The 12,132-nt window shown below is 36.9% G+C and overlaps 1 protein-coding gene across 3 annotated transcripts in view; it reads right to left on the minus strand.

Moving 5' to 3' along the window:
* slco3a1a (solute carrier organic anion transporter family member 3A1a) overlaps positions 1–12,132 on the minus strand; it is a 90,532-nt gene that overhangs the window by 9,363 nt on the left and 69,037 nt on the right. For 2 of the 3 annotated variants that reach the window (XM_079825726.1, XM_079825728.1), the window contains exons 4-8: positions 11,573–11,848; positions 6,784–6,948; positions 4,708–4,906; positions 2,961–3,132; positions 1,558–1,733 (exon numbers count right to left, since the gene is read on the minus strand). In XM_079825726.1, the coding sequence (XP_079681852.1) occupies positions 1,558–1,733; positions 2,961–3,132; positions 4,708–4,906; positions 6,784–6,948; positions 11,573–11,848 (988 nt within the window). The remainder of the gene's footprint in view (positions 1–1,557; positions 1,734–2,960; positions 3,133–4,707; positions 4,907–6,783; positions 6,949–11,572; positions 11,849–12,132) is intronic. The other variant, XM_079825727.1, reaches the window with a different exon arrangement.

Raw genomic sequence — 12,132 nt, forward strand, 5'->3', positions numbered from 1 at the left:
AGGTAGATAGACAGACAGGTGGATGGATGGATAGATAGATAGATAGATAGATAGATAGATAGATAGATAGATAGATAGATAGATAGATAGATAGATAGATAGATAGATAGATAGATAGATAGATAGATAGATAGATAGATAGATAGTAGGGATGCCACAATTCTCAATATAATATTGAACCGTTCGGTACGGCATTCACGGTTCAATACGCGCTTGTGAATTGCGGTTTTTCGGTTTTGCATTGAATTAATTATTTTTCTGCAAATTCTATAATTTTCCTCCATCCCAATACTGAACAACGCGACATACATTCACATCACACGTTAGTGGTTGAGTTATACTCACGGAACACTAGTTATTCACAATCAGGAACGTTCATTATTTGCATGCGTTTTAAAGCCTTGCCGGTTCATTCGCTTGCGCGGTTTTAACATGCGCTTTTCCGAGCGGGTGCACTAAACGCCTGTCAAACATGTGATTACAGGACTAAGTAGTCGTCTTACTGCGCTAATACTGTCAAATACACACAAGGAAGGTTAACATAAACACAGTTGGATATGTCTAAAGTGAAAGTAAAATCGCGTGTGTCTATTAGATGCACGGAGGTCTTACATTGACAGCAGGCAGCCTAGTGAACACGCTGTACTTAAAGGGACAGTTCACCTCTAAAATTATGTCATTATTTACTCACTCTAATATTGTTCCAAACCTGTATTCATTTCTCGATGACAGAATTTTCATTTTTGAACGAACTATCCCTTTAATGTTAATACAACAACAAAAGACAAAGAGAAAATCACTCACTGCTCTTGACTGAAAAACTAATACAGTAGCTTTAATAAGAATCAATGTATATTTTATAGTGAAGTCTATGTAGTGTATTATTTTTACATTTATTCATTCAATTTCATACTTAAATGCTGCTGTACAGCTCTGAGCTGCCAGTGTAAATCTTTATATATATTTATTTTATATTATACAATACACTAGGAATGTGTACAAGGTTTTTTTTTTAAGTAAAGTTTAAAGTTTAAGTAAGGTTTTTCAATTATTTTAAAATAAAGAAAGAGTATTGCAATAAAAAATAGTCTTTTTTCTCCTTAACCTCTTTCTGTTCCTGTCGCCTAAGAATAGAATAACAAAAAAACAAACCGAACCGAAAACCGTGGTTAAAAACCGAGGTATGTATTGAACCGTGGACTAACTGTATTGTTGCATCCCTAATAGATAGATAGATAGACAGACAGGTAGGTAGATAGATAGATAGGTAGACAGACAGACAGAGGTAGATAGATAGATATATAGATCGACAGACAGGTAGATAGATAGACAGACAGACAGACAGACAGACAGGTAGATAGATCTGATTTAACAAAATATTTAAAAAAAAATTCTGTTGCATTATTTTCCTGTTTAACACTGTGTAGCTGCTTTGAAACAATCTGCATTGTAAAAAGCGCTATATAAATAAAGTTGACTAGATAGATAGATATATAGATAGAAAGACAGACAGACAGACAGATAGATAGATAGACAGACAGATGGTCATAGAGTCACCTGATGAGGATGATGACAGAGGGTGTCTGGGCCATTGCTCCGATCATACTGCAGGCACAGATCACACACAGGAAGGTGAGGAAGGCCTCCTGGCAGCCGGGCCGCGGGCATTTTCCTGGCACAGCCGTGGCAAACTCATTGTATTCAGAGATGCATGCGCACCTCGTCAGGTTCTGCTAAAACACATGATCACGGTCACTACACAAACGTATGTGTTCATATTCTACTCATAAAATAAAATAGTAATTATGCTAATATTTTTGCCTTCTGACTTATGCAAATATTTAGCCTAGAAATCTAGACGCACCCTAACGGCAGCAAATGTAATTTGCAGCCAGGGTTGTCTAGCAACTCTCCGTTGGCTTGGGAGCTGGAAAAAACAAAATCTGGTCAGGCCAATCACATCGTGTATAGAGTCGATGGGCGGGCTTAACATAATGACGGCAGAGTTGTGGTGGTTCCGCGTGCTACTCGTAAACAAAGAAGCTGGCGAACAGCGGTCTTTCAAATCGGCTTTGGCCGCGACTCTGGAAGACTTGAGTTAAGCTTTTCTTTGAGAAAAGAACAAAGAACGGCACTGAAGTGCTTAAGAATTCTTAAGAAAGGAAGATGTGTTCGGAGTTTTGCCGACCGGATACGGCAAAATTTTAATCTATCAACTAGCTCCGCTTCACCTTCTTCGTTGCTCTGGTTGTTTGTAGCGCTATCCTATTGCGTGCAGAGGGAATTTGAAAAACAACCGTTTATCCCGCCCCTCGGATTGAGCCCTGCCAATGCTGTGTTCCCAGACCCAACATCTCGATGTTGGTCTGGCTTGTCAGGCTAGCAAATACTATAATAATAATAATAATAATTTATATGAAAACATTCTACACCGTATATTCTACCATTCAACATTGAAAGAAAATTAGCGTTTATCTTAAAATAATAATAAAAAATAATGTAAATATTAAATGGACTGGTATAAAATAAATGATCCATTATTAGCTGTCTAAACGTACTATAGTCACTTTTATCTACAGGGAACTGATGCACCCACGAACCCTGGCAGGGACAGGCTCATTAAACCCACCAGTTGGTATATTCATGTCATGAGCCAGTGCTCAATTATGATAATAGTTGTGACTGTTGTCTTGGAATCATCTATTCCAGTTTGAACCATTCGCTTTGTATGGTAATGAGCGCAGAGGCCCATATTGCAGTGGCCATTAAGATGCCTGGCAGGCAGAACGCCGGGTCCTTTCTGACATACTGTATATCTGTGGGCTTCAGTTCTAATGACCCGCGCTGGACATGTGCTGGAAATGAGCGGAGAGCGAGAAAAGCAGCCATAGTATGCGACAGCAAATAGGACAGAAAGAGGGAGAGACAAACGCTGTGTTGGAAATGAGATGGGTAATGACCTGAGAGCGAGGAGGTGGTGGTAGTCCAGTGCTGATGGCTCTGGTGCAGCCAGCGAAACAGGAGGACAAGTAGGTCACACCATTGGAGCCACAAACGGGGCTAACGGATGAAGTGTAGCAGTTGCAATGACTCATGCAGGGGACTTCCGGCTTCTGGCCTACTTGCAGTGTCCTATATACACACAAACACACATTCACCTGTTTGAATCCAGTTCCTTTGTGCTGCTATCTATATATTTACAGTCTCCGAGTTCACCTAAGGACTGCCTAAGCTTCAGGATTTACACCCCTGTTTGTTTAACAGCCCAGATGGAATTATTTTCTTTGTTTCTTCTCATTTTGAGGGAAAAGCCATTAAAGTGCAATATTATACACAGAAATATTGAATGACCACTAAATGGGTCTGTGTTTTGAGTCTGAACAAATTGGAGCGGCACTGATATCTTGTTCGCGGGTGAACTGAATGAACTGGGACATCTTGTTCGTGAACAAACTGAATGAACTAACTAAACATCTGCTGACCGACTGACCAAGAGGAGGAGTGTAGTTCATTCAGTTCATCAGTCGTATACAGATAAGAATTAAGACTTATGACTATATGATGTGACTGAAACTCTTAATTTAACTTAATATTTTCCTTTTTTTCCAAGTCATGAAAACTCAACTTTTGTTGGTTTCACAAATATTGTTCTGCTATTTAAAAAACAATAATCTGTATTAAATTAGTAAATATAATAAAAAATAAAATAGACAACTTTTCTGCAAATAATTTGCACAAAAAAAAAAATTCTGTATTAGACAGTTAGATAGATAGGTCGATAGAACGATCAATAGATAGATAGAAATAATGATAGATAGAGTGATAGATAGAAAGAATGATAGAACGATAGATAGATAGATAGAGTGATAGATAAATAGATAGATGACAGACAGGTAGATAGATAGAGTGATAGATAGATAGGTAGATAGAACGACCAATAGATAGATAGATAGATAGAAATAATGACATAATGATAGATAGAGTAATAGATAGAAAGAATGATAGAACGATAGATAGATAGAGTGATAGATAAATAGATAGATGACAGACAGATAGAACGATATATAGATATAGAATTATAGAATGATAGATAGAACGATCGATAGAAAGAATGATAGAACGATAGATAGAGTGATATAGATAGAAAGAAAGATATATAGAGCGATAGATAGATAGATGACAGAACGATAGATAGATTAGTAAATATGATCATAAACAAATGATATTAAAGTATATAGTAATAAAAAAGGGAAATAGAAAATATTTTATTTAAAAAATATATATTAAAATAATTTTTTATATTAAAATTATATTACAAAAAGAATAGTACAAATATTTTTTTTTCTGCTAATAATTTCTAATGAAAAAAATATAGAACTGGTTTCTTTGAGAGGAACATGCAAAAAATCTTTTTGCTAACCAGATTTAAAACAGAGTGATGGGTGTATGAGCTCTGTGTGAAACCTGTGGAGTTCTAGAAGCACAGGCTCCATGTGGGCTTGGAAAATAAACTGGGATGTATTACTTATCCGTTCTCTCCTATTCCCCTGAAATACTCAAAAGTATCCAGTCATCCATGCATTCTACACAAAACTGGAGGTTTCAGCATGTAGACCTGTCATCCTCTACCCTCTCTGCAAAGACTGAATAAATGGCACAAAAAATAACAAGGCTGTGAGAAGAAAAAAGCAGCTGAGCCGTCCGTACTCGTTGCCATAGGCGACGGTCACCCCAGCGACAGGTCCTGTGTCACAGCCCAGGAAGAGGAAGGACACGTAACAGGCAGTGGAGATCAGATTGACCAGCATGGCCATTCGTATGGCTCCCAGAGCAGACAGGTTCAGCTTCTTCACCAGCAAACCTCCCAGGAATATACCCAGACAGGCACAGGGGATGGCCGTCATCCCTGTTTACCAAGACAGAATCATGTGTTACATAGAAACAAAGCTTTGCTGTTTATACCCTTTATCTTTCAACTTTTGTCTTGTATTGCAGCCACTTCAGATGTTGATAAAGCACGTTTACTGTAGTATTCCAAAGTAAGTCAACTTTGGATGAAGTCTTTGCTAAACAAATAAATGCAAATGTTATAATTATAAATGATAATTTGCGTACTTTCAGGTTTACTGTATAAAAAGACAAATGTGTCAAGATAAAGGAAGCTCCAAAAGTTTGAGACCACATTGAAAATCTGGGGTTCGAAATTGCTAAAAATAATTTTCAGAAAACATTTTCTTTTAAAACTGTTCTGCTAATAATAAATAACTAAAACTATTAAATTAGATGCATGAAATAATGAAATAAATTGTATTAAATTAGAAACAAATAGGGAAATATTATCTAAATAAATAAAAATATTCTACTAATTATTTGGGGGAAATTAGTGAATAATAATGCTGTTAAATCGATGAATCACATCCAACATAAAATTTGGTAAATATATAATATACATGTGTGTGTGTGTGTTTATTTATATATTTATATATATATATATATATATATATATATATATATATATATATATATATATATATATATATATATATATATATATATATACATACACACACACACACATACATACATACTGTATATATACACACACACACACACACACACACACACACACACACACACACACACACACACACACACACACACATACGTATGTATATATATATATATATATATATATATATATATATACTGTATACACACTGTATATACACACACACACACACACACATTATATATTTACAAACTTTATGTTGGATGTGATTCATCGATTTGACAGCACTATTATTTACTAATTTGTATGTAAATACAAATGTATATGTAAGTACACTGTATTTACACACACACACACACACACACACACACACACACACACACACACACACACACACACACACACACACACACACACACACACACACACACACACACACACACACACACACACACACACACACACACACACACACACACACACACACACACACACACATTTATATACACACATTTATATACACTGTATACACACACACATATATATATATATATATATATATATATATATATATATATATATATATATATATATATATATATATATATATATATATATTTACAAACTTTCATGTTAGATGTGATTAATTGTGATAAATCGATTTGACAGCCCTAGTAAATAATTATAGTAATAATAAAAATAGGGGAAAATATAACTTTTTCTGTTATTATTTTGCAATAAAATGGGTATTAGAAAAACAATACTAATAATTTTAATTGTATTGCAAATTAAATTAGAAAAAAATTAAGCTAATACTTTGAAAAATTATTAGAAAAATTGTATTAGAAAACATGAATTGTTTAAAAAAATGAAAATAATAATAATAAAAGTAGGAAATAATAACTTTCAACTAAAAAAAAATAGACATTAATTTTCACAGAATTTTGAAGCACACGGTATGCGTGTATGTGCAGGGTCACCGTGATTTTGCCAAGTAACATATTTCTTTGATCCTGGAACAACATTCCTGTCCTAACCATATCTCTACCCCTAAACCATAACTTACCCCTAAAATCAGAGGTGAGTGATAGGCGAACAACACTGATGTAGAAGCACTCATTCTTGTTGTAAGACTAAACTTGACGTAAACTGTAAACTTGTCCCTCAAATCTGATTGGATGATTGGAATGTTGTTCCAGGATCAACAAAGATGTTGCTCCAGGAACATGTTGTTAGTGAAATCACAGTGCATCCAGTATGTGCTTTATACACACCCAACAGCTGGTTAGCAGAGGAGGTGGTGAGGTTGAACTGCTGCTCCAAATATTTGCCCAGGAAGGCAGCAAAGCCGGCGACAACAGCAATCTCCATACAGGCAGCTAGGACAATACACGTGAACACTGGGTTTGACAGCAGGTGCTTGGTCACCTTGGGAATAACTGGAGTGGAAAAGAAAGAGACAGAAATGAGTGGTGAAGAGATGGGAGGGGGAAAAGAGACGGAGAGAGTTATGTAAGTGAGTCCAAAATACAGAGTAATGACGGACTAGTCTAGTCTAAAACATTCACTAAATGTTAAGATTGACATTTGTTGGACTTGAATGAAGAAACAGACGATTTATGATGCAATCAACAGACATTCACCCCCTAATTTCACGTCTAAAGTGCTGCAGAGTTGTGGCTACATTCTGAGGAGACGTCATTTTGATTGATTTATTTGACAGATGTGTCGGAGACCGCATTCATACCAGATGGCAAAACCTTGAAAAAGGCATCAACCATGTAGGACAAAACAGCTGCCTGCATTATTGAAAGTATGCCTTTAGCTTGTGCTGCCATGGCTACTGTGCTAGTAATGCATCATGTTAGCTAGTATGTAATCAGATCTTACATGATTGATGGCTGCTGTTGAACCAAATGAGAGCCTTACAAGCATAGCACAATACCAGCATAACAATTACTCTATTTACAGACAAACAGACGAGCCACAAGAAAGGCAGTGTGGACAGTTAGAATGTAAAAAGTCTTTCAGGCTGAAAGCTTTGCTCCTTTTTCATGTCTGGCTGGAAAACATATTTAAAATCTTGACTCCAATAACCAGACTGAAAACAGAAAATATAAAAAAGAAATCAAATTCAAAATGTGAACAAAAACTATAGTGGGGATGTCACGAGTACCGAGACTTCGGTGCCAAGTCGGTACTGAAATTATAAAAATGTGACGATACCAGCATTTCTGTAGTACCGGTAGTACCGACTCCCAAGTATATTCGGTTCCTGCAGCTGCGTTCAGTGGCTTCAGTGTTTATCTAAGCGCAGGGCTCCAGGCTGTAGCCGAATATATACGTCAAAGTTGTGGATATGAGGACACGAACGCATAAACCATCACTTCATGAGAATTTAACGTTTCATATGAGAAAACGGTCATATCATGAACTGACACTCAAAGGTCTTAACGGAAACCCGTCAAAATAAAAATTTGGTTTAAATTTGTTTAAATTGACAGAATATATCAGGCTACTGTTGTAGCCTACAGTAGGTTTATGGTTTTGGTACCACAACTTTTTGGATTTTGGGGGGAAATCTGGAATTTAAATATCATATATTTTGTTTTCTTAATTCATGTTCCTATTCTTATTGCACATGATTAATCCATGCACGATACGCCAAAGAAAATATTTCTTAATAATCTTTTATTAAAATGTAATGAGTAAATCAGTCAATCAGCTAATCAATCAAATTTTCACCCTCTCACTGCTATAAAATAGCTTAAAGGGTTAGTTCACCCAAAAATGAAAATTGTGTCATTAATTACTTACCCTCATGTCGTTCGACACCCGTCAGACCTCCGTTCATCTTCGGAACACAAAGGAAGATATTTTAGTTGAAATCCGATCGCTCAGATTGGCACAATGCACGGTACACTCTCACTCCATAAAAGGTACTAAAGACGTCGTTACAAAGTCCATCTCACTACAGTGGTTCTACAATAACTTTATAAAGCGACGAGAATAGTTTTTGTGCGCAAAAAAACCCTAAATAATGACTTATTTAGTGATGACCGATTTCAAAATAATGCATCATGAAGCTTCAAAGCGTTATGAATCAGCGAGTCGAATCATGATTCGGATCGCGTGTCAAACCGCCAAACTGCTGAAATCAAGTGACTTTGGTGATTCAAACCGCTGAATCGACTCACTGATTCATAACGCTTCGAAGCTTCATGATGGCTTGTTTTGAAATCGGTCATCATGATATAAGTCGTTATTTAGGGTTTTTTTGCGCACAAAAACTATTCTCGTCACTTTATAAAGTTTTTGTAGAACCACAGTAGTGAGATGGACTTTGTAACGACGTCTTTAGTACCTTTTATGGGTCTTGAGAGTGTAAAGTGCATTGTGCCAATGGAGGCCTTTCAGAGCCATCAGATTTCAACTAAAATATCTTCATTTGTGTTCCGAAGATGAACGGAGGTCTGACGGGTGTCGAACGACATGAGGGTAAGTAATTAATGACAGAATTTTCATTTTTGGGTGAACTAACCCTTTAACCAGTCTCGGTTTTCAGTAAAAAATTTTTAAAACAAGCCTTAAAAGGTACACTATGTCACTTTTTTTTTTGTTCAAAATTAACGTTAATACATCATCAATCCTTCTTCCAAAACCCGTTTTCTCCTACTGTGATTCACTATAGTAATGTATAGACCGTTTATATTTTAGACCTGACATGATGGTTTTCGAGGGAAATTGCGTACATGCGTGTCTCGTCATATCCGTAATAGAGAAAAGTTGCTCCGCCTACTTTGACGTATGGTGTGGGAGTGGCGTAGGTTTGTTGCCACAATGAGCGAGAAAGTTTGACGTGGAGCACGACTGAATCTGCAACCTCCGGGGAATCACCCGTTTTAAACAAATGCCGAACAGAGGAGAGTCTGCTGGCAAAAAAAGAACGACAGAGCTCGTAATAAAACAAGAATCAACATTGGCTTGGCTTTTCGGAGATGGCGTGAGCTGAGGAATGCATTTATCGCCGACATTTAACGACCCTCGTGACTAAACAAAGGTCGTCAATGTGAGTGTGCACACACCAACGAGCAAACGGCAGGTGTATACTGTCTCTCATCTTCTGTGTGACAAGCAAATGTCAGAAGCGTGAGTGGCGCAGCACCACCTTGTGTACCGGGAGCGCCATCTACTGAATTTGCACGCCTGTGAAAATCGCTTGGGTATGAACACAAAAACTTCTTAAGGCTGCGTTTACACTGGCACAAAAAAAATCTGATTTTTCACATATGACAGATGTGTACACGCGTGTAAACACAAAAATGAACATAAGATCAGATTTTTTCGCATTCCCATCTGAGCCAACTCACCCAACTTCCAAATGTGGTTTTAAATCAGCTACATATCTGATATCTGGACATTCGACCTACGTCTAAACACCAATATCTGATTCCCCATTGAATTCCAAGCCACCACAAGGCGAGGACGACTCGTTTGCCCACAAAGGTAGTTTTTTTAATGTTGTATTATGAAGCAGACGTGCCTGTATGAAAACGTTCAGGAGCTGGTTTTCAACCTCTGCCCCATGAGTTTTATAAATAAAAGAGCTTCACTACTGAAAGCTATATTATATTTCTCCACGATGAGTGATAACTTCACTGTAATTAAACCAATCTCTCTCTCTCTCTCTCTCTCTCTCTCGTTATAATTAATTCAAATTCATTAAAAAAATGAATGCAAAACATCCATGACAGCTGTTATCTTGTCCATGCTGGCAAATAATCATGGGCACATGATTTGCATTATTTAAACATTTTAATAGCATGGCCATTTAAAACCAGAGGCTCTACCAAAGAGTTAGAATTATCTAAACATATTTACATTTTTGCATGATTTTGTAATGCACTTAAAAGACTAGTAATTCACATACTATAACTGCACATATTATAATCTGCACATTTTCTATAGCACTTAAAAAAAGGTATAAAACCCAACTGCCAGTTGATGAGGGTGAGGATGAGGTGTCATACTGTGACGAGGAAGATGAGCTCATCTGGCAGGGGGAGAGTGAGGGTGAGATCGAAGATGGAGATGAGGATGAAGATGGATATGATAACTTGATATGATGGTTTGGTAATAGTTGTGTTCCACGATGGTGGAATGTGGCCTGAGAGCAACAGCTGAATTTGAATGGTTACTTTTAATCAAATTTGAAATTTGTAATGCATTAAAAACTGGAGACTGGTGTTTGTTCAAGTTGTTCATGTTTTCAATAAATATATTTCTTTTTTTCTACATGAAAATGTCAAATGTTTCAATTTGTCCATTGTGGTACAATGTTGCCTTGAGGAAATATATATATATATATAAAAAAAATATTGATATTGTTATAGTATTTTTTTCCTCACTGATATCATATTGATAGTTATTAGGTAGGATAATAGTAGGTAGGATAGTTAGTAGGATAATATCTCTTTCGTTCTTTAGTTATGAGAAAGAACCATATTCATCGTTTTTAACCGCTAAAGGGACACAAGTTACATAACATAGTGTACCTTTAATATCTCACGGTGTTGTTTCTTGTTGCAAAAACATTCTGCACAAATACTCTTAAGAACAATGTTTTACAACCACCTGACTTCAGTCTGTTATGTAACTTTTCACAATCCAACTGATTCCTGAATTCTGTGAATATGTGAGTTTTCTAGAAACGCCTGCGGGCGTAGATTCCGTGTGGGCCCACTAATAAGTAAGACTTAACTCTAATTGTCTAATTGCCTCCTCAGTGTACCATTAAGTATAATTACCTAGACTTTTGATTAGAGGAACGTGTCCGGTACAGTTTAAACAGATTTAGGCAGAACAAGCCTTCAATTTGCAAGACCAAAAGAAAAAAAAGACCACCATCAGGTGTTTGTCACTAGCATTTCTTCTTATTCTTTAAAGACAAATGTAACCTTATTCAGCTAACGCATCACATGGTGACTTTGGAGGTCTTAGATTTAAAGGGAAGCATTTAGCGGTTGTGTAACTGTGTGTATAGTGAGTAGCTGGCACTGAGACCTCGGAGTTGTTGGCAGCAGGACAGGCTGTTGGTGTTGGGCTGGTAGCTCTGCAGGGCTCCATTGCTGGCCTTGGTTTTCTCATAATCCGGGGGTAAAGATGAGGGCAGCATGGCCTGTTCAATCTCAAGACCTGCCTCCACCTCCTTGCAGGGCAGAGACTGGGGGAAACCAAACATGAAGAGGGACGAGAAGAAGAGTAAGGCACCGCAGAGGAGAAAGCCGCCCCACCATGCACCGATCCAGCGGGGGTCGTCAGGAGTGATGTTCAGCATAGCTGAGAAAAGCAAATACAGGATGGTAAATAAATAAATAATATGTAGAGGAATGATAATTCACACGTGTAGACATTTGAGAAAACCCACTTCTAAAACAAAAAAAACGACATGATGCAATTCACAGACATCAAAACAGAGTCATTGAACTATTCGCTATGTGTTATTCTGCTACCAATCTTTGTCCTGAGAGATATTTGATGCAATGGGTCGGGTTTAGCTGAAATCCCTTACAAAATAAGTATACTTCAAGTTCATTTTAAGTAAAGTTGAAGTATATTTTTAT

Source organism: Gobio gobio, assembly GCF_949357685.1.
Source record: "Gobio gobio genome assembly, chromosome: 9".
Classification (NCBI taxonomy): Eukaryota; Metazoa; Chordata; class Actinopteri; order Cypriniformes; family Gobionidae; genus Gobio; species Gobio gobio.